At 41.7% G+C, this 23,116-nt stretch overlaps 2 protein-coding genes and 1 long non-coding RNA gene across 6 annotated transcripts in view; 2 read left to right on the forward strand and 1 right to left on the reverse strand.

The window, feature by feature from the left end:
- The first annotated feature begins 931 nt into the window (after positions 1–931).
- On the forward strand, positions 932–6,435 carry MESD (mesoderm development LRP chaperone). Its single transcript, XM_044438970.1, has 3 exons — positions 932–1,140; positions 3,767–3,999; positions 5,137–6,435. Exons 1-3 carry the CDS (start codon positions 970–972, stop codon positions 5,393–5,395), a joined length of 663 nt encoding a protein of 220 aa, XP_044294905.1. The 5' UTR covers positions 932–969; the 3' UTR covers positions 5,396–6,435.
- A 3,062-nt stretch (positions 6,436–9,497) lies between these two features.
- Positions 9,498–19,517, forward strand: LOC123027717. The gene is made up of 2 exons (XR_006415559.1): positions 9,498–12,215; positions 12,549–19,517. It is a non-coding gene; the product is annotated as an uncharacterized LOC123027717 (long non-coding RNA).
- LOC123027715 (cell migration inducing hyaluronidase 1) overlaps positions 13,807–23,116 on the reverse strand; it is a 151,349-nt gene continuing 142,039 nt past the window's right edge. For all 4 annotated transcript variants that reach the window (XM_044438856.1, XM_044438855.1, XM_044438854.1 and 1 more), the window contains 6 exons: positions 22,573–22,758; positions 19,908–20,112; positions 19,670–19,756; positions 18,401–18,558; positions 17,594–17,694; positions 13,807–15,533 (listed from right to left, as the gene is read on the reverse strand). In XM_044438856.1, the coding sequence (XP_044294791.1) occupies positions 15,406–15,533; positions 17,594–17,694; positions 18,401–18,558; positions 19,670–19,756; positions 19,908–20,112; positions 22,573–22,758 (865 nt within the window). In that variant the 3' untranslated portion in view covers positions 13,807–15,405. The remainder of the gene's footprint in view (positions 15,534–17,593; positions 17,695–18,400; positions 18,559–19,669; positions 19,757–19,907; positions 20,113–22,572; positions 22,759–23,116) is intronic.

Below are 23,116 nucleotides of genomic sequence, written 5' to 3' on the forward strand. Positions count from 1 at the left end.
TTGTCAGACTGATCCAGTGCTTGTGTACCCCAAAGGAGGTGCCACGCTACTAAATCTTTCCTCCTAGGAAACTTTGCACAGGAATGCAGCCTGTGTTGCTGCTCTGAAAACAGGGCACAGAATGGATGAAGCCATGCGGAATGAACCGAGCTGCACCACTGCCTTCAGGTGCCGTGGAGCATGCGCACTGTCGGGCTTGAAAGTTTTGCCAGCTTGGTTGGCTTTGGTACATGAAGTTGGTAGTATGTGGGGGCGGGGGGGCAGCAAAGTGTTGTGGGCCAGCCCTGCCTGCAGCGCTCTTGAATCTGAAACAAAAATCGAATATAATGTGACCTTTTTACTGGCTTTTTTCCAACTACAACACTTACGAAGATTTGTTTTTTAAAATGTGATTGTAAGTCTTGTGCCAACTGTAGGGCACAGTCCTACGCAGGTTTAAACAGGGGAAATGTCCTACAAAGAACAGCGTACGCTGGAACATACTGTAGGGCTTTTCTCTGTTTAAGCCTAGCTAGCATTGCATCCTTACACCGCTGTAGGTTAGGCACAAAAAGCCCTGCATGTCCCAGCCAGGAAGGCATGCTGGGAGTTATAAGGCATTTTCCGTCTAAGACTGTGTTCTAACGTTTTAATTAGGAATGTATGTGTCTTCATTCCTCAGTTCGTTTGCAGCAAAAGCAATACAAACCCGGTTCCCCTTCCTGGAAATGCTTTTGGGAATAAAGGGCGGGTCCCCCCTCTCGGCTTCCGAAGTGGCACAATCCATTTCAGGGCTCCATTCCGCAGTTAGAGCGGAGATTTTTTTTCCCCTCGACTTGCCTGAGCTTCACGGCTGGTTGACGCGCCCGCCTTCTCCGAATTTCCCCTCCCCTCTCCCTCGTGCGCCTGCGCGGATGTCACGTGGCGCGAGGCGGGCGAGAGGAGCTCTTCCTCCTCCGTTTCCAGCGGCGGGGTGGGCGTCGGGACAAGATGGCGGCATCATGGAAGTGGCTGGTTCTACTAGCGCTGTGCGTCTTGGGCGCCTCCTTCGCCGCCGAGGAGCCGAAGGGAAGCCCCGCCAAGTCGGCAGCGAAGAAGAAGAAGAAGGACATTCGGGACTACAACGACGCGGACATGGCACGGCTGCTGGAGCAGTGGGAGGTAGGGACGAGGGTTTCTGGGGGCGTGAAAGTTGCGTGCCCCCCACGGGTCCGCCATCTCTGTTGCCTAAGTTCCCTCCGCTCTCTTCGTTCCGTCCTTATTTAGCCGTAACGTTTACGGCCCGCCCTTCCCCCCTTCGAAGGCATCCGAGCCAGTTTGCATAATCCTCGCCATCTTATCCTCACAGCAGCCCTGCGAGGTAGGTGCGTAGAGAGTTAGCAGCTGGCCCAAAGGCCTGCCGTGAGCCTCGTGGCCAAGTGGGGGCTTGAACCCGTCTCCTGTGTCCCAGCCCGACACGCTAGCCACTAACTATACCACATCGGTCCACTACACTGCTGGCAAATTTTTATTTACCTAAGTGTGTGTGTATGTGTGTTGCTCTACAACTAATTCAAGACTTCGCATAATTTTCCTCTCCATTGTATTCTTGCAACAGTCCTGTGAGTAAGTCAGGCTGACAGCAACTAGCCCAAAGTCACACGGGTCTTCCAAGTCGCAGTCCAACACCCTTAACTGTTGCATTGCACTGTTGTTGGCATCAGGGTGTGGGTATTCCAGAGAGACGTGCTGAGGTTAACCAGAGGGCTTGATTTGAACCTTTCCTCTCTCCATTTAGTTGAATGACCCAGTCATGAGGGAGACTGGGTCATTCCTAAGGAGAGCATGCCTCTGGGGATGTGCAGAGTTCCTTGTTTTTCACTACAGAGAACTATGGTTGCCACCAGGGTGTGGGTTTTCCTTTTAGTCTTAAATAACCATTCTGATATGTCTGTTTTAAATTTGTATTGACTGTATTGTTTTAGTATTATAGCTGTATACACTTCGGCCAGCACTTTGGAAGGCTTTTAAGAAATGCATTGCAGGGGTATTTATTTATTCATTTAAAGCTTTTATATCCCACCCTTCACAATGTCTCAGGGTGGTAATACAATAAAATAAATAAGATACAGCATCCATATTGTAGTAGATAAAATCCAATCTTAAATCACTACTAACATTTAAAATAATGGGAAAATAAGCATCAGCAACAGGTGCACCACTCTGAGGAGCTCGTTCCATAGTGGGGGCTCCACCACAGAGAAGGCCCTTCTCCAGGTAGCCACTCTTGATCTCTTTTGAAGAGGACTCCTGAAGAAGGACTTCTGCTCCAGATCTTTGGGGCCAAGCAGGTATATATGGAAGGAAGCATGCCTTCAAATATTTATTTATTTATTTATTTTAAAATAAACATCCAGTCATCACTAGCACCTTAAATTGGGCCCGGAACTCAGTTGGAATCCAGTCCAGATGGTACAGGACTGCCATTATATTTGTATACCTGCTGGTCCCTGCTAGCAACCAGGCCGCTCTGTTTTGAACCAAATGAAGTATCCAGACTGTCTTCAAGGGTATAAGGAATGGATGTGTGATGAAGGTCAGTACATTAATAGCAATACTTTTGGGGGCATGCCTGTCTTACAATATGTGAAATGTATTTTGATTGCTGTTGTTGAGGTGAATTTCACAAATAAATGCCAATCTAGTGTGATGTAGCAGTTAGAGCAGTGGAATAGGAATAGGGAGACCCTGGTTCAAATCCAGATTCTGTCTTCAGGCTCATTGTATGACCTTGGCCAAGCTTGTTTTGCAATCTAACCTACTTGGTAGGGTTCTTGTGTGGATTAAATATGTGAGAGAGAAACTTTGGAATTTTTGGTTGCCCAGTGATCATGTATGTTGACAAATAAAAATTTAAAAGGCAGGATAAAGTTGAGTGGAATACTAATTGAATGTACATTTTATGCCAGCCTTCCCCAGCCTGGTGTTTTCCAGATGTTGCACTATATCTCCCATTATTCCTGACCCACTAGCCATGCCGCATAGGGTTTATGGTTGCGAAAAGCTGTCTTATATAAATCTTTGACATGCCTTCTAATTAGTACATGTGGCTATAGCAATCGGATCCATAATTTTTGCTAGCACTGATTTTCAGTCTCCTATATATTTTTATATATATATATATATATATATATATGTGTGTGTGCATGCTAGTTGCATTGTCACAGCCACAGTATCAGTATTTGGAGGACAAGTCTGCATAAATTTGTTTTAACAAATGTCAACTGAATGAGATACCAATGTGTAAAGCTCTCTTAAGCCAGTGTGGTGTAGTGGTTACAGTGGTAGACTGGGCCTTTGGAGCCCTGGGTTCTAGTCCCCGCTTGGCCAGGAAACTCATTGAGTGCCTTTTGGCCAGTCACTGATCCCAGCCTAATTGTTTCATGGGGTTGGAAGGGAGGGGGACCATATGAGCCGCCTTGAGTTCCTTGCAAAACAAAAACAGAAGAAATATGAATACAATGATAAAATTAATAATAGTTTTCAATAAAGTTTGCACAAGATATTATCTCCCCATAGCTCAGTTTCACATATATCATACAGTTAACTTTTAACAGCAGATATTTAATTTCTTAGTTTGCCTATTATTTGAGGAATATAATTGAGTTACATCAAAATCATCACAAGTAAACAAAGTGTCCAAACTCCATGTTTTTCTAACGCTCATCTGGTTGCACCTGATGATCATTTAAGGAAAGTGTTCTGTTCCAAAGCATCCGTAAGCATTCTTGTGTTTATTTCCAAATAGAAAGATGATGATATAGAAGAAGGGGATCTTCCTGAGCACAAGCGTCCCTCTGCACCAATAGATTTCTCCAAGATTGACCCAGGCAAGCCTGAGAGTATCTTGAAAATGACCAAGAAAGGGAAGACTCTGATGATGTTTGTGACTGTGTCAGGTGAACCTACTGAAAAAGAGACTGAACAAATTACAAATCTCTGGCAAGGGAGTCTTTTCAATGCCAACTATGATGTACAGCGGTAAGCATTTTGTCTGGATTTGTGAAACTGTTCCTACTCCCAGCTTCAGTTTTCATTTAATAAAAATAAACTGTTGGAAATTACTGCCTTCTGCTATAAAAAATGAGGTTATCCACATTTCAAGTGTGGAGTGTGTGCACGCGCACTTTAAGAGCCCACATAGGTGCTTTTCATTATATGTGTACTAAGTCTGCAATCCCATTTGTCTTTTCCTGAAAGCCCCTCTGAATACTCTGGTACTGATTTCTGCAAAAATGCGCATGGCAGTGTGCAGTGAGCTAATCATTTTATGGTAGGAAATGTAGGGAAGTCAACCTATTTCGGTAGCAGGCTTTAAGATGGACACAAAACCTCTATAGCAAAGTTAAATGGTGCCACAAAGAACATATGCCATGCATTGGATAAGCATGTATTCACCCAAATACCCTTTTCTTCCCTTTCTCCTTCCATCTTGGCTGGCATCTATGGAAATAAACATTGTTTTGCTGTGCTACTTCTATCACATCCAAGAACCCCCACCCCAAGCCAGATTGCCACACCTGGGAGATATTGTATACTTTTTAATGCATTACATTTTCACAAGGTTTTTGTTGTTGTCGTTAGTCGCAAAGTCTTACCCGACCTATCCCGACCCCATGGACAACATTCCTCCAGGCTCTCCTGTCCTCCACCATCCCTTGGAGTCCACCCAAGCTCACCGTCATATCCCTTTGCCTTTTGCTACTCTCCATGGGGTTTTCATGGCAAGGATACTGGAGTGGGTTGCCATTTCCTTCTCCAGTGGATCACCTTTTGTCAGCGCTCTCTGCTATGGCCTGTCCGTCTTGGGTGCTCCTGCACAGCATAGCTCATAGCTTCATTGCACTACACAAGCCCCTTCACCATGGCAAGGCAGTGAGTGATCCACGAAGGGGTTTCACAATGTAGTCAGTTGCAGTTGGTACTATTTCTGAAGTGGGTAGTGCAGATCATTTTCATTTCATGCTCTGAATTCTGAGATGGACACCACTTGCTTTCCAAACTGCAAATACACCATTTAATGTTTTGGGTTATCAATTTTTGGTTCTTTGCTACCTCAAATGTCAGGGTTTAACACTTCAAAGACCTTATGCTAATTGAATGCCTTTTTAAACCTAGGTTTATTGTTGGTTCCAATCGTGCCATCTTTATGCTGCGTGATGGAAGCTATGCATGGGAGATCAAAGACTTTCTGGTAAATCAAGAAAGGTGTGCAGATGTAACTCTGGAAGGTCAGGTGTACCCTGGCAAAGGAGCCAGTGAACAAGAAAAAAATAAGACAAAGCCTGAAAAATCCAAAAAGAAAAAAGATTCAGACAAGAAAACTGGAACAGTCAAAGACAATAATCGTGCAAGCAAACCGAAAGAAGACCTATGACGAAAAGTTAAATGTGCGTTATAAAGGAGGTTGTGTGAAAAATGGAAAGTTTAGGAAAGAAAAATGGTCAAGGCTATGGTAGGAAACAGTTTGCTTATTAATGAGAGGCATTTATTTAGTAACAGCAAAGATAATGGTTAACATCTGCAGGCTGCCTCTTTTAAGTTTTCGCTTATTTACTTTAAGGCAACTGGTTTTTAAGTCTAAAACAAGATACCTGCATGTTTAACTTCAGTATTATGAACTTTGCTCAAAAGATGAGCAGGTTATGTTTTCTCCCTTTGGAGGGGAAGTACTGTTGCCAGCTATTTTGGAGGAGCGAGTGGTTCGCAGTGAATGGCTAGGTAGACAAGGTGGCTTGACTTCTGAAGAGTTTCTCCATTTCTAATATTTTCCTTGATTAAAGGGTACAGTTTGAGAGCAGTTTAGTCTTGACATGCACATCCTCAGATTGGTGGTAGTGGAATCAGTACTTGGAAGCACAGTTCTGGGAGACACAAGGAGTATTTGTATATAACCTGGTGGAGTGGGAACAAAATCTATTAGGGGTATTCTTTAGTGTTATTTCTTTATACCTGGATGAGCCATTTGATTGAAAAAGGATAAAAGGTGTGCAGAGGATGCAATTAAGCCTAAAAGTAATTGCAAGTATGCTTAGGGTGCCCTAGGATTGTAGTGAATCTAAACTGCAATTGAGATGAAATATATTCTAACACATCCGTATGCGTCATCGCCTTAGAGGTGTTCACTTCTTCAAGAACATTAATTGAAAAGGACACGACCAAAATGTAAGTCCATTTGAAATTAGTGATTACTGTATTAGGTTGATAATATGACACTTGAGTGTTCTGCTTGTAACTGTTGGTTGATTTGGTGCCAAAATCCATTTCTGTTACTTTGAATGTCTCCATTTGGGAATATGGAGAATGGTTTTTTTTAAAAAACTATTTTTATACATTTGGGGAAATCTCACTGTCAACATGGACTCCCCTTCAGAATGTCAATAAATTTGTATGCTTTTTGAAGTTTGCTGTTTGAAATGCAAGAGTCCAGTCATCTCGCTGTGTCTTATATTGATGCCTGTGGTCATCTCAGAATGGCCACTTGGTGGCGCCATTCATGTGCAAAATGAGAGGCATCATCAAGGCTTCTCCCCTTCCTTGCTTCAGAGCTTTGGCCAGCATGTGGGAGTATCCTCCAGAAGTGGTTCAAGACTTCTTCAGGAGGAAAGGCTTGCTTTTAATTATTTGAGATTGATTTTGCAAAAGCTCTCTCTTGCTTGAAGCTTGGGGAGCTGTTAAGTCTAAATTGAGTGCACAGCCTATGCCCCAGGCATCATGTCTAGTGGTCCCCGTGAGCTTCCTAATCCCCTGCTTTGCCACTGCCAAATCACCTCAGGTGATTCTGATGCCATTTGCTCATTCCTCGCTTGGCAGCAAGAGCAAGGAAAAAAGCAGTCTTTTGAAAGAAATTGCTGGGGAAGGGGCTGGAAAGAGGATTGGGGCATTTCTGTGTGTGCTTGGCTGACCTCATGCAGGCCTGTGTCTCTTGAGCCAGCATAAAGCCCTCAGAGCCAAAAAAATTGCATCTCTGGTCTAAAAGAGCAGATCATTATGGTTCTTATCTGTAGACACATATTTATCCCTCACTGGTTTATCCTCATTTTTACTTGAATTTTGAGTATTCTTTTGAAAGGATCTTCCACCATTCTGTTCCATTTCACTATTGTTTTCAATAACAGGGAAAGACTGGAAATTTAGCTGCCTTTTGTTCTTCAGAGAACTTAAAAACTTTTCACTTGTAAGAAATGTAATTTTCCGAAGAGGCTGTGTATATAAAAGATGTCCTGTACTCATGGAGGATGAACTGCAGGCTGATTGCTACAGAATTGTTCCAGGTGATGTTCCAGACTGTAAAGATTTGGCTAATACATGTAAGGATTTGCTGTGGCCCTTGTGGAGCTACAGTTTTAAACTGTCATTTGCAATATAGACTCCAAAGGCTAGTTAGTCTATTCTGACAGTTTAAAGCCTATTCTACTATCTGGGTTGTACTGCCTGGGGTCTGACCTTGGTGTAAGGCAGTTTCATACATTGGTAAGTTGATGACAAACTAGCAAGAATTTGCATTTTTCCTAGGTTCATTTCCTGAATGAATGTCATTGTTGTGAAACCTATAACCAGTTCAAGGGCAAAGCTGTCCTTGGACAAAGAATTTGAAGTCATCCTTTGATAAGAGTTTTTGATGCTGCTTTCTTCTATTCAGTTGCGTACAGGCAGTGACAATTTTGTCAGCGCTGCAGCTAAGAAACAACAGTAATTCTGTTTTTGCAGTGGGTCCATTAACAGAGATGGATCTTAAAGGGCAGTGCTTCCAAGTAATAGCAAAGCTAGAAGAACAGGACTAATGAATGGGTTGAACATAAATCAATTATTCAGGGACCTGATGCTATATAGACAGCTTGTTAGTGTAATAGTTTGCATGTCAAAGAATTTGTAAATTGCTTGCATAACTAGGTACTATGTATCTCTGCTTTGCTTTTGCAAATCACTTATGTTGGAGAGAGCTTGTTTTTCCTTACACAGCTTATGTTACATGGCTAATTTGTATGATTGTGATTCAGACACAGTTTCATGTGGAATGGTGAAGCTCAGCTATTCAGAGTGGGAAAGATCAAGTTCTACTGGAGTCATACCAGCTCTTGAGTGTGCCTAAGTAGTTGTTTCGAACCCAGCTAGGAAGTACTTGTAATGTTTCCAGTGGTTTTTGCCTGGGCATCATCTTGTGGTTTGAGAGTCATATGATGATTTCACTGTGTAGTGAAGTGGAAATGAAACCAAGTTACAGGAATTTTTTCCTTTGAAGAAAAGAATTTAAGGCATTCCGTAACTCTCCTTGGAAATAGCCTATTTTGTATGCATGCAAACAGACCTCTTAATAAATCCAGGTCTGTCAAGACTCTCCAGAACTGCCTTTTTTCATTTTCCATTTTTTTTTCTTTCTTTCTTTCTTTTTTTTTTTTTTGGCTTAAGAAAGCTTCCTCTTGGCTAGGGTGATATTCTAAGCCTGCTTTAGAAAGAGACTGAATTAAAGTGGCTTTTCCCTCAGATTCTCTCCTTGCCATTTCTTTGAATGTTCAGCAATCCAACTCTTACTTAATAAAGTTAATTTAGGTTTGTGGAAAATATTTAAGTGACAGTAAGACACCAGAGTAGTCAAGAAGGAAAAGTTGACAAAATAAATGGCCCATATCCCCACCATTTCAGCCTTCCCCAAACAGAGGCTCTCCAGAAGTATTAGTCATGGAATCATAGAATAGCATGGTTGGAAAAGGCCAGAGGGTCCAACTTCCTGCTCAGTGCAGGACCCCCAAGCTGACCTATCTCTCTGAGGGCTGTCCAGTTGCATCTTGAATGTCTCTAGTTTGGGAGAGCCCATGACCTTCTGGGATCATTGGTTCTATTGTTCTTCCTGCTATTCATCTGGAACCTAACTTCCTTTAACTCGAGACTGTTACTCTGTGTCCTCCACTCTGCGATGAGCAAGAAGAAATTCTGGCCTTCCTCTTTGTGACAGCCTTTTGAGTACTTGAAGAGTGCCATCATATCTCCCCTCACTCTTCTAAGGATGAACAAGTTCTTTCAATCTCTCCTCACAGGGCTTTGTGTCCAATCCCTGAATCTTCTTGTTGCCTTCCTCTGAACCCTTTCTAGCTTGTCTGCATCTTTCTTCAACTGTGGTGCCCAGAACTGGACACAGTACTCCAGATGAGGGCTAGCCAGTGCTAAGCAAAGCGGAACTTGTACTTCATCTAATTCAGAAGTGATACTTCTGTTTCCGTAGCCATTGCCCTTTTTGCAGCCACATCACATTGTAGACTCGTATTCCACTTGCGATCTACAACTCCAAGATCCTTCTCACTTGCAGTATTGTAGAGCCAAGTATTCCCCATCTTGTAACAATGCATTTGTCCCCCCCCCCCCCCCATGTGCAGAACTTAGCATTTGCCCCTATTGAATTTCATTCTGTTGTTTTCAGCCCAGTGCTCCAACCTGTCAAGATCACCTTGAATCATTTCTGCCTTCCAGGGTAACAGCTATCCCACCCAGTTTTGTGTCATCTGAAAATCATTCCCTGCACTTTCGCATCCAAGTCATTAATGGAAACATTGAAGAGCGCTGGCCCTGAACCCTGCATTGCTCTACTTGTTACCTCTCCCCAGTTTGAGAAGGTGCTGTTGATGAGCACTCTTTGATTCTATAGCCCGCTGTGGATCCACCTGATAGTTTTTCCACGTTTAGCTAGTTTGCTATTCAGGTTATCACGGGACACTGCATCAAAAGTTTTGCTGAAGTCATGGTTATGTCCACAGAGTTCCCACAGTCCATCAGGGAAGTTTCCCAATCAAAAAATGAGATCAGATTCATCTGGCAGGATTTGTTCTTCAGAAATCCATGTTGGCTTCTAGTGATCACTGTATTGTTTTCAAGGTGTGTGCAGCTTTATAATCTGCTTCAGAATTGTCCCAGAGATTGGTGTCAGACTGCCTGGCCTGTAGTTTCTAGGTAGTTTTTTTTTTTCTTTTCTTGAAGATGGGGGACAACATTAGCCCTTCTCCAGTCATCTGACAGTTCCCTGGTCCTCCATGTTTTCTCAAAGATAATAGACAGTGGTTCTGAGAGTTCTTGCACCAGCTCCTTTTTGTCTCTAGGATGGAGTTCCTTGGGCCCTGAAGATTTAAACTCATTCAGCCCAATTAGATGACCCTTGTCAATTTGCCCATCAATCTTGAGCTGGCATCCTGCTCCTGCAGCTTGTACTTCCCCTTCATCAGGAAGGTTATAGATGTTCTTTTGGGAGAAGACTGAGCCAAAGTTGGAATTGGGCACTTCTGCCTTTTTTTGCAATCCAGATGGAGTAGTTGAACCTGCACTACTTTCCTCGATCCTTTATTATGGACATTTCTGAAGAAGGCTTTTTTGTTGCTTTTGGCATGTCGCGCTAGTCTCACTTCATTTCTGCCTTTAACCTACCTGACATGATCCCTGCCATTCTGTGCTACTGGCCTGTAATCTTCCTTTGTACTCTGGTCCTCCTTTCACGTCTTACACATGTCCTTTTTTGCTTTCAGATAATCTCTGAGCTTTTTCAAGGATAGGCTGGACGTCCACATGGTGGGCATGTCGTGAGCGGAGCCGGCTGGTGCCGGAGGTCAGACTAGATGGCCCAGGTGACCCCTTCTGACTCGCTATGTTTCTATGTTTTGTGAAGCTTTATGGGCTTCTGTTGTCTTCTACCCCCTTTTGCCTTTTTAGAATTGTTTATAATTGTGCTTTTAGAATGTACTTAAAAATAATTCCTATCCATCTGGAACATCATTTCTCATTAAAGTCATACTCTATTGTACAATCCTGTCAGCACATTTCTGCTGCTGGCACGCTTGGATTTCTGTGGCAACCAACTAGCAGGTCTTCAAGCTCTTAAAAACACTCAGGCCTCATTTAGACTCCCGGCTGTGAGGAGGGCTTTTTATGCTGTTTCTGTGGCAAGCTTAACATGTCAAGAAAGATTTTAAAGGGTTGTGAATTTGGAGGGACAAATGTGCAGTGGTTGAGAGATGCAGAGGTAGGGAACAATTATTTTCCCGTTCTTTCAGTTCCATATGACTGTCTCAAGGACTACTTACTGGTCTCATCTACAGCATGTACGTGGGAGACTGTTTATGTAACTTACTCCTTTTTCAGAATGGTGCATACCAATCTCAGTACTGGGCCCATTTCCTAGCTTTCTAAGTTCCTTCTAACTTAGGGCTGCTTTGTGCGTGCTTATGTTAAGGGTGGGGGACCAAATCCAGCCCTGCTGGGACCCAGTCTGGTCCTCTGGGATTCCCCAGCAGGCCATGCCCCCTTCTCCCACATCCATTTGTTTGCCCTAGCCATTCACTGTTGGGTGGTTTCCCTGCTTTTGTGCATTTTCCACTTCATTCCAAAAGGACAGCAGTAAGCACCTTCAAGCTATAATTTGTTAGTAATGTGTATTTTTGGCCACACACCTTTTGATGTTGATGCTGGCCTACCTCCTTGCCTTTAACAGTGCCTAGCAAGGCCCTACCAAGGCTCTTCTTGAGACGGAATGATTTTTTAAAATTGAGATATGAAAAAGAGGGAAACATCCCTGTTCAGTGCTTCACGGGGTGTATGAATCTCCCTTAGTTTTCTGTATCCTAACTTGCATAGAAATGGCTATTCTGCTATTGGCTTAGGTTCCAGGACTGCTTTTTTGTCTGAACTTTTGGGGAAAGTGTGGGATGAATAGGTAGCTGGGGTGTGCTGCAAGGCCTTGGCTTTCCTCAGTCCTTTTATAGCCTTCTGCCCATTCCCTTCAGATGCCTCTGTGGTAGAAGTTCTGTTTTCCTTGGTGTGACAGTCAGGGTGCGTCCTTCCCCTGTACAAGAAGTGGCAAAGATATGGCCAAGGTGCCAAGTGCATTTTCACCAACTTTTCTCCCAGTCATGCCTTGTTCAGGTATTGTTAAGAGAACTTTTCAAATAGTTTGAACTGTTCGCATAATCCCCAGAAGGCTCCAGGCTTCATGTTGCTGCTCTGTGCCCCAGCCCTGGCGTCAGGTGGTCCTTTCTGCCCTTAGCACGTGGTGCAGAGGTATGGTGTTCTTCCTTAGCCACTCTTGTGAACGTGGCTGACAGCTGGAGAGCCATGGCCATTCGGGAAACCTCTGGGCTGTATGGACAAATCACCTGACCCTGCGGCAAGCAGCTTCCCAGAGGGAGGAGACGCTTTCACGCACCAGCTCATCTCAGAAGGTACAGTGTGTTACTTTACAGTTGCTTTTCTTTGGGTCTAATGTAGTGGCTCTTGACTAGTCATCACATAGATAATGAGAAACTCTGTGGTTTGATAGAACGCTAAGAGCGGAAGAGGCCTCCTGGACCAGTCAAGGTCCATTTAATCCACCATTCTGCTCAAGCCACGAGGTGTTCAAGGGAAACCCACAAGCAGAACAAGAGTGCCCACCTTCTCCAGCAACTGGTGGAAAAGCTACTCAATTCTTTTTAGTCTTCCTTTCATTTTAAGGACCAAATGAGATGGGCAACTGAATGGATTGGTTTAATGCAGCAAAGTATTTGCCTTCTAAGCAACTATAGGACCATCCAATCAGGAACAGAGTGAGCTGAGAAGAGGAAATGAATTCTCCTGCCTTCCTACATCTGAAACCTGATGCACACCCCGTGCCCAAAGCATCTTTCTGTGACAGAAGGGAAGTTGCCACTGGCACCAACAGAAGCTTCCTTCTTGGGACAAACAGCAACTGTGAAGGAGTTCCTAAGTATGTGAGTAGGCAAGTGACACACTTCTCCGTGCATCATGGTCACAATCTTGATTCCCCCCCCCCACTTGTATTAAAGAAGATTACTTCCATGATTTAAAGTAATAACCTCAAGACCAGTTCTTGTTCTCACTCACATGCACCCATTGTGGCTTTAAAGGCACACATGCGTTCACACACAAAAACTAGGCTGGATAAGACTGGGGTCCATCCAGTCCAGCCATCTGCTCACTCAGCGGCCAGCCAGCTGCCTGTGGAGAAACCCACAAACCACACACGATCGTCTCAGTATCCTCCTGCCCATGTCTCCCAGAAAGTGGTGTCTGTAGGCATTGTACCTGTAAGGCTTCAGATGCCCTATGGCCACCGATAGCTGCCGCCTCGAGCAAATTCCTGTATTGTTAGGACTGTATGGTGTGCGAAGAAATGCTGCCTGGATCCTCCTGCCAGTCCGCTTGATGAGACTGGGTTCTAGGGAGAGCAAGAGCCTTACTCTCTCTACCTTACTAGTTCCCTTCAGATGCACATAAACAGCAAACTCTGATCTACTTTTTAATATTCGTCCTAGCTTTGTTTAAATCTACAATGTAACAGCAAATAAGTTGGGGCTTGTTCAGTCTCTCCCCACTTACCTATAATTTATTGTCTTGATGAGTCAGTGTGGTGTAGTGGTTAAGAGTACAGGGCAGGGACTCGGCCCACCTGAGTTCTGGTTCCCAGGTGCCTGTGGAGACAACTGGGTGGCGTTGTCAGCCCATCCTACCTCACGGGATGGTGCATATTGCCAGGGTGAGATTGAAAGGAGGGAGATAATTATGTAAGCTGCCTTGAGTTCCTTGGAAAGACAAAAGCTGGGGATAAAATAATATAACATAAAAATGTTGCTCTATCTTCATCAAAAGCCCCATCCAGCCACTTCAGTGAGGCCCAGCTGAATAAGAGCATTTGGCAATGTGCATCCCTCTTGCTAAGCTGACAATTGGTAAGCAGGTTTAGATTAATGGGGCAAAAGCTGTGCTGTCTGTTTAATGTGATAAAGTAACCGAACAAACACAGACCAAAGTGAACAATTTTGTAAAGTTGCATTTATTTCAATAAATGTTGTATTCCAAACAACTAGACATTAAAGTTGTAGGCAAAAAACATTTGGAAATAACATTGCAAGTGTTTTTGTAATAAAAACAGGCTGCAAAGAGCATACCTCATTCTGCGGCCATTTGAAATTTTCAAGTGCAAAGCAGATTATCTGAAGAGAGAGACTTCCAGATAATTCCCCATGATAAACCCTATAACTCTCTTCAGATTTAATCCTTTTAGTGCCTTTGCAATAAATAAATACAAAATATATCTTTGTTTTCATCAGAAACTTAAGAAAATATATACAAAATGCTATACATCTCGTTCCGAAAAAGGACCAGCTATTTCGGGTAAAACATTTGAACCTGACGTGCACACAAATACAGAAAGATCACATAATGTCAACAGTTGCATGTAAGCTCAAGTGTTACTACAATAGAACCTTCAAAAAACAATGCTTGGTTATTGTCCTAGAAAAACCAAACTTCAGTTGGTCAGTCGATTAACAGAAGAATGGCACACACACTGGGGCAGTGTCTTCATTGCGTCCTTATTTTTTAATTTTAATCTTGATGGTTTCTGAATTTCCACTTTCTAATCTTATTAGGTATGGTGGAAGGGGCAAATCAGATGCATTTGCACTGACTTGTCCCATTGGCTACAAGACCAGGTCTTAGACCTTTGTGATGTCCTCTGATTTCAGGGGCAGGTTTTGACCCTACAAATGTTTTAGCCTACAAGTTGCCCATCACATTCCTCTATAGCCAGATTATTCTGGGGAAAGGCTCAAGTGAGATTTTCACTTGAGACGAAATATGTAACTTGCCCTCAGTAGAGACTGCTTATTTAGCTATTTATTGCCCATTAGATAAGTCCTGATGATTTGCTCTTTGTGAGGTGCTAACAAACAACATCCATTACTGCATATAAACTATGTCCCCTAACCATAGGTTACCGGGCCACTCAAAATAAGGCATGACAACATTCTGGCTCAACGATGTTCATGATACGTCCTTTTGTAGTCTCTGTAAGCATTGCCCTCTGACTGGTCCAGCATGCCAGAAAGTTTGTGACAGATCAGCAGTGCTAAAAAGGTCTCACGTTGTCAGAATTTCTGCTGGCTGCCTAATGCTGCCTTTCGCTTCCACACCCATATTTACATAGTCAGTCTCTCAACTTAGAAGTGCACTTTTTCCTGAGTAAGATGTCTGAATATTCAGACTAAGTACTTAGGAGGCTGAGATAGGAGAAGTTCACACTTGGTACATACCACTCATTCACTGCCTGCAAGACCTGTGGACTCTGACAAGCCCATTGCACTTCCCTAGGCGACGGGTCTTTTTTGCCTCCGGTTGGCTTGTGGGACCAGCACGATAGGCTTATTGCCAATAAGCAGGTCAGATGCTCTAAATCTACACTGGCCAGGGAATGTTGGTTGTCAGATGTGGCCACTTAGCTCATTCATCATAAGATTTCTTTTATGTACATCCACAAATACATTACATCTCAGAAGAAGTTTGGAAGACAGGGCTTGCTGACTTCTCCGCTGATGGTGTGCTAAGAGCAGGTGGATAATGCAGGCTACATCTTCACAATTTCATTTTCTTAAGCACTGGAACTGGCAGAGCTTGGAAAATCTTCACTGCATCGTCGTCTGTGTTCAGTTTTACCCAGTATGGCCGGAAACTGCCCTTGTATCCAACAAAAGCCATTTTTTCTGAAAAAAAGGAATGCCAGATGAGAACTGCTCTCTGTTCCTCAGAGTTGGCTTTGTGGCAGTAATTACTGCATGTTAGCTAGGCCTTTAATTTTCATAGCTGAGTAAATTTCCAGGGAGAACTCACAGTTAAATGTGATTGAATTCAGTTGCAGGTTTAGAATTTCTGGAAATTTACAAGCCATGGAAACTATCATGATCTCCTAATTTCCCAACACAGTCGCAGAGAAAAGGGAAATACTGAAGAAAAATTTAAATACTTAAACCAAATATAAATACTACATTAGGCTTATTGAATATGTATTACTTCGTATATAACTATAACAATGCAAGTTATGCCATTTGAAAGTTTAAACGTCTTTGTTTTATTCAAATAATAGTTGGAAATCCATGTAGCCAGAGAGATGCAGCTGTGAACGGTTGAATTCTTAAGTATTGGAGGATAGATTAGCTTTTGCTAATTGAGAAAGTGAAGGACAAGATGATGGAGAATAGAAACCATCAACATTGTAGGAAGCAAAGGAAAGGAGCCTTTTCTGCACTCAAAAACAGTGGGCTGCTTCACATGATCTAAGCCACGGTGGGTTGTGGTGAATACTGGTGGCCATTTTTGCATCCAACATGCAGCAAACGGTTGCCATGGATTGTGGTTTCACCCAAATCTGGGCTGCTGGGTTTCTTTGAGGGTGCTTGACACTCAGATAACATGACAAGACCATGGCAACCCACCACTACAAGCTGAAAATTGAAAATGGCCACCATCAGGCACTGCAACCTAGCCTTACATAAGCCATGGTGGGCTGTAATGATCATGTGAACCAGCCCAGCACACAGCTGTCCAGAAGAACAGTAGTGCTAAAAAGTTCTAACGTGTTTGGATTTTTTGGTAGCCGTCTAATACTTCTGCATCATTATGTAAAACTTCAATACTTTTAGAGTCCCAAAAATAAACATCCCTATAACATAGCATTCCCCAGTTTTGTGCATCCCAGGTATTTTAGACTACAACTTCTAGCATTCTTGATTACTGGCTGTGGTTGAGAGACACTGAAGTCCAAATACAGATGGCACTATTGTTGGGTAAGTGTAATAGAAATGAAACATAGCAATGAATTCAGATACGCACTTAAGCATTGTCAATGACACTGGATTTTTCATAATATGTCATCATTTTAGACAGTATTCAAGGCTAAATGTACTTAAGAATCTAACCCAATGAGATTTGCTTCCCAGTGAAATATGTAACAAGTGGCTTATAAATACAAAGAACATTAGCTCTTGATTTAACTTTGAGCTGCATTTATATTAGAAAATGGAAGGCTTTCATTAAGGTGCTTTAAATGTATTTTAAAAGGTAAAGGAGTCCCTGCAGATTTTACTCCGCTTAGCTAGTGGCTAATAGGGGGCAGCACTCATCTCCATTTCTAAGACTGTGAGCCAGTGCTGTCCGACAACAATCCCACAGTCATGTGGGCTGCATGATGTCATGGAGCACTGTTACCTTTCCACTGAGGTGGTACTGATTTATCTACTTGCATTACACACTTTCGAACCACTAGGTTGGCTGGGAGCCAAAGGCAAACGACGGGAGTTCACGCCATCTGGCAGAGGCTGGGCTGGAACCGCTGGGGTGCTGACCTTTTCTGGCCGACAGTTGCAGTGTCAAACTGCTGCACCGCTACGTCTCCATAAATATAATACTTGCAAAAATATCTGGTGTAGCCCAGGAAGGAAATTACCACTTTCTACCTTGCAGGGAGTCACATGTAAACTCTCACACAAATATATGAAAATCTAGTACGACAATCCTATGGCTTTCGCTTTGGTTTATCCCTGACATGCTTGCTTTCCACGTTAAAGAAATGCAGGTTGGGGAGAGTAGTAGGAAATGTGATTCCCTTATCTAAAAGCTGAAGTGGTAGAGCCCTTCCTTGATCAGAAGACTATCTCTGTGCTTTTTGGGGTGAACAAGCAACTGTGTACAAACTATTAAACTAAGCAGTTTGTCATAAAGCAATGTTTAAAATAACACTTGCGTGCTTAAACAAATAACCATTTACCTTTCAATTTAAAGCCTGTCTTTGCCCCAAGTTTCTCCAGGACTTTAGTCCATGGGCCTTTTGAGATGAATCTCCCTTTAGATGTCATCAGCACTACAGAGCTACATTAGGAAAGAAAGAATATATATATACAGTCTATTGAATGATGGAAGGTGCATTCTTGTGACTCTAGAGGCCATCTGAGAGGCTGTAGGGTACTTTGGATTCAAGATTCAGAGTCCGCAATAAGAACAAGAAGCTGGCCACTGGTGTTCCACTCTACTTCCCCTTGCAGCTGGCACAGAAAGACCCACACTGGCTGCTACTGAGCTCCAGAACATGACCTTGGAAAAGGGTAAAAGGTTTCTGTGGACAGGGAAGGAGGAAATTGGAGAGGCCATGATACAAGCTATCCTGAGTTATTTTGAACCTCCTTCCCCCCCACCCCCGAAATACTTCCGCTTGACCAGCAAAAGGCCCCTCTAGTGAACACACAGGGGGGAAGTGGGCTGGCAAAGATCATCTCTGCCCTTCCTCCTAACCTGCATAGGATGCTCTGAGTTTGCAACTTAGAAGTATCAAGGCTACAGCCCATCGGACTGCACCATTATTCACTGAAAGTACCAAAGTGCAATGGTCAGATGCTGCTGTCATCCAATTTAAGCATAGCCCTGCTTTCTCCAATCATGCAAAATGTATTCTGAATCTATGCAAGCATCTTTCCGCAGATCAGTTTATATCATATTTTGTTCCAATCATGTACAGTGGGTTGGATCCAGATTCAGGCACAGGCAACGGCTGGCAGAAGCAAAGTTCCCATTAGCTTACTTGTCCTGGATTTTGTTGATGTAGTTGTCTATCTGGGCTGGAATTCCTTGTAGAATAGAGTTTTTGAAAGTTATCCAATCAACAACTTTTCCATCATGACCATTGATCACAACTACTTGGATGCCATCTTCAGAAAGATAAAATTTCTTGCTGTCAACCTATACAGAAGAAAAGGCAACAATAAGAAGTCCGTAACTGGTTTTCAAGAGACAGATTGCTTTATAATGTGATGACTTTTTCTTTAAAAAGAAAGAATCTTCATTAGAAAATTTTCTAGGTTTTTTTAATCCCTTCCCTACACTGCAGCAGTTTAATTGCAGCTAATTTTTGTACATTGTTGATTTGAAAGCATAATGCTAGAAAGTGGTCACATTTTGTGTTTTTCCCTTTCACCTTTTTTTAAGCTTCTGGAAGCACTGCAAATATTCGAATGTAAAATGAAAAGGATGAATATGTCATGGGCAACTCATGAAGATATTACAGAAAATGAGTGGCAAAGCATTCATTCACGACTGGGGTACTTTAACATATTGTAGGAGGATACTTGCATATGTTACTTGCACTGTATTGCCTTTTGATCCTATGGCAGACTTGTTGTATTGTGTATTTGATAGACTTGGGTATTATGAACAAGTAATACCCTAAGTTAGAAGAAAAAAACATTGTCCTTTGGTTCAACAGCAGTGAGGTTTGAAATGTCAGTAAAATGGGAATAGAAAAGTTGGATCTCAATTTAGGCATGTGCAAGCTGGACTGGCAGAAGACTCCTTCTCCACATGCTCCTCCCCACAACAGAACCTGGAAATACAGGGGACCTGACTGGAACAGGGATCAGCTAAACGTGGGCAAAGGCATCTTCCATGCATGATCAGAGCCCTTCTCCTCTGGATCTAACTGAGGGGAAATTTTAACATCAATTGAAAGCTACAACAAACCAAAAAATTAATTATGATCTTATACAGAATTGGTGTTCATGTCTAAATGCACATAACTGGACCAAATGGAAATACAAAGGGCTACCCAGATTATTTTTCAGAACAGCTTTACTGATACATATTTGTTTCCAAACTATTTTATAAAAAGTATTTGAATAAAAATTGTTCTACTTTTTACTTTTCCTGATTTTTCTGTCCCTATTCTTGGATGCTTATTTGTTCATTTATATATTCTTGCTATTTTCAATTAAATGACATATAAGAGGGGCTACAATATTTACCATAATGCAAATTTCATAAAGCCTATTAAAAAACACAGGAAGCAAATACATACTGAGATATATGCAAAGTCATCCCTGAGGTGGAAGTATTTCGTCTTGTAGCTTTCTAGCTTCATTTCCACAAAATGCTCTTTTTTGTTCTATGTTTAAAAAAAGGAAGATGAAGTTAAATTTGTTTCAGCCCTGCAAGTCATTCTAAAGATAACTGTTTTTCAACTAAAGACCAAAAGTGAAAGTTACAAGGCACTGCTAAGAGACAGTCCCCTAAAGAAACTAATCAGGTTCACTTACCAGCTGTGCAGTAGATAGTTTTTTGGGCATTGGTACATCCACTGAGGATTTCTCTGCATAGTTTGGATAGGCTTTTGCTTCACAATCACTGGCCTCCATATTTCTGGGGATGTTTGCTTTGATTCGGATTCGTTCACAGCCTCTAACAGAGCAGAAGGCAAATGGCTCTTTCTCATGTTGGGCTTTTAGTTTGAGAAACAGCAGCCTGTACAAAGGCAATGAAAAAAGCCATGTCTGAACATATCGGAGGTTACAGGCAAAGGGGAATTCAAAGCTGGTATAATCCCTAGGTATGTTAAGCTTTTGATTGCATGGAATGGCCAACAATAAATATATTAACAGGAACACTAGGATTTGGGAAACCATTTAAAGATGTAATAGAACTACCATACTCAGCTAATGTAGCAAATGTAACAGGAAGGGATGGTAGAGGAAATATTCCTAGGCTATGGTACTAGACAAGGATGTCCTTTTTTCTCCAATACTGTCCGAGTTAGTTATAGAATTATTAGTAAACAGTGTTAGGAATGATAATATAATAAAAAGTATAGGTTTCAAAAAGGAGATTAAGATCAGTCTATTTGCTGATGATACTTCGCTACCAATAAGGGATCCATTAGAAGCTATGGATCAGGTTAGAGTACATTTGGAAGAATTTGACGAGATAGTGGGTTTAAGGATAAATTGGGATAAATCAGAAATGATGCTATTGAATAGTGATAAAGAAGAAATACAGGATATTATAATACAGGACATATTACAACCTGGTAAGTTAATATGGCAAAAATTAGAATCTTCTCAGAAGGATCTTTGATAGATTTTAGTTTTAAACATGGAAATAAAAAATAAAAAAAATTATTGAAAGGTAGAAAATTCTTTCCTTAAGAATTCATTACAAATTTGGAATAAGCATAAGGAAAAAATTATGCCACCAATCTCACCATCACGTTCAATTACTGAATGAGAAGGCTTTCCATTAAGCTTAAAGTCGAATTTAGGGGAAATATTAAGGAATTAAAAAATAGGTTAAAAGATTGATTAGAGAAAATGAACTAAAATGGGGAGATAATCCATACTTTGAAAGGAGAATATAACCTGGTATAAGATGATTCAGTCAGAATGCTAGGCTAGACAATGGATAAGGAAAAGAGGTAGATGTAGGAATTACACAAAATTTGAAGATACAATTATAGAAAAGGAAAAATGAGTCTATGGGGATGAAAGGGTTAGTAAAGAAAATTTATAAGATATTAGAACAACAGGTTCAATATCATTCACTTAAAGCAACATGGGAAACAAATTTGAGAAAAACAGTAATAAAGATTGGGAAAATATTTGAAGAGGATATTAAAAATGAATGTCAGTAAGAATAAAGGAAAATTTCTACAAAATTGTATGGAAGTGGTACCTAACTCCAGTAAAGCTGAATTTTATAGATAATAAATACTATATGTTGGACATGTGATCCTGAAGTGGGTACATATTTCCATATGTGGTGAGAATGTGAATATATAATGCAAGTTTTGAAAGAGGTTTTTTAAAAAGTGCATTAAAATATTAAGTTTAAATTTAGATCTAGAAATACAGAGCAAGCCAGACCCTTGGCTCCAGCCAGCTCCACTCATGACATGCCTATAAGCCTTGAGACCTCATTACTTTCAATATTTGATAAAAAAGTTGGAGCTGGAATTATAAATAACAAATTTAATAACTGAAGCAAGACTAATTATAGCTAAGAATTAGAAAATAAAATACGATTACCAATTGTCTGATTGGTATAGGGAAGTTTGGAATATAGCTCTAAATGATAAATTAACATATGATATGAAAGTGAGAAAAGTGTATATTAAAAATGACTTTAATAAGATTTAGGGTGCATTTATTGAGTATGTTTTAAAGAAAGGGAAAGGATTTGAGCCATAAAGAGAATCATTACAGTTTGGAAAGGAGAAAGTCCTGAAACGTTTGAAGGTTTTTTTAAATTGCGACATGTATCCATGGTCCTGGTGGTAGGCAATACAATAGTGTACTAATTATTTTCATTGCACCTCAATTTGTATGTTAAGCATAGTATTATTTCACTTGCATTTTAGATTTAAAAAATTAAAAAGAGAAAAGCAATGAAGCTCCCTGGCCCCGTGTCACTGCCACAGCCAGAATGGGATGGAGCTCAGCCTTTCTGGCAACAGCAAAGCAGACCCTGTCCTGCTCACAGCTGGCCCCGAGTCAAGGACTCCATGCATATCCCAGTTACTGTGTGTCCTCATTGCTAGTGGTGTGTGGAATGTAAGCAAGGTGGGCTCTAATTAGACGGGAGAGGCTTCTGTGAACGATGTGCTCTCCCCCACTCTCCCCCCCAGCTAGATGTCCTCTTGAGGGTGCTCCCGGAAGGGCCCTAGATGGGCCATGCAGCGCTCTGAGCACCCCAAGGAGCAAAAGCAGTCGAGACACCTCCGTGAGTTAGGGAACCACATAAAGCATTGCTTTAATTGCTGGAGGACTCAAAGAAGAATACTTAAAAGTGTGTGTGGGTTGGTGTTGGTGTTGACTTTTAAAGATTTATGCAGCTGTTACTTGCATGCCCATTTAAAAAGTGACAGAAAATACCTCCAAGCAACTGCTTCAGCAATTTTTTGGCTATTTAACATACTTGCTCCTTTCTTACCCAGTGTCTTCATCCCAGTAGTAGTGCCCCTTGGTAGGGTAGCGATGCTCAAGTTTCTCCATCTGAAGGGCTGGGTAGAACATTCCTGTTTTGCTGGTTTTCTTCAAACGGCGATCATGAATATCTGAGAGAATGGAAAATGTCGTCCCTTTAGGGTAACAAAGCCCAACTTGGATCCAGTCATTCCTAAAGTAAAAGGGGAAAAAGCTGCATTATCCAGGAAAAAAGCTCAACACAAAACCCCATGACTATGACTCTTCTGGAATATTCATAAGCCAAACTAAATCCCTTTCTCTGAAATAAAAATAATTCTTTCCAAGCTGCCGGAATAATTAGGAATTAAGAGCTGATTTCCAAATAATTTAAAGACCCCCTATAGCAATATAGACTAATTCCCTTGTCATCAACCTCTATGAGTCAAGGGTTAATTTGACCGACTCCATAGCTCAATTATTTATCTCACTGCATCTTTGCATCTATTCTAGAGGGACTTATGGAGTTTAGGTAGGGAGATGTTAAAGATCATATTGGGTTCCCTGGAATG

The sequence above is a fragment of the Varanus komodoensis genome, unplaced genomic scaffold (assembly GCF_004798865.1).
Source record: "Varanus komodoensis strain SLA01 unplaced genomic scaffold, ASM479886v1 scaffold33, whole genome shotgun sequence".
Classification (NCBI taxonomy): Eukaryota; Metazoa; Chordata; class Lepidosauria; order Squamata; family Varanidae; genus Varanus; species Varanus komodoensis.

What these genes read in the sequence shown, in the direction of transcription:
- MESD (XM_044438970.1), top strand. Translation starts at nt 970, where the DNA reads ATGGCGGCATCATGGAAGTGGCTGGTTCTACTAGCGCTGTGCGTCTTG. An exon ending in GGCTGCTGGAGCAGTGGGAG is followed by an intron (nt 1,141 to 3,766) that starts GTAGGGACGAGG and finishes ATTTCCAAATAG; the next exon opens with AAAGATGATGATATAGAAGA. An exon ending in GCCAACTATGATGTACAGCG is followed by an intron (nt 4,000 to 5,136) that starts GTAAGCATTTTG and finishes TTTTAAACCTAG; the next exon opens with GTTTATTGTTGGTTCCAATC.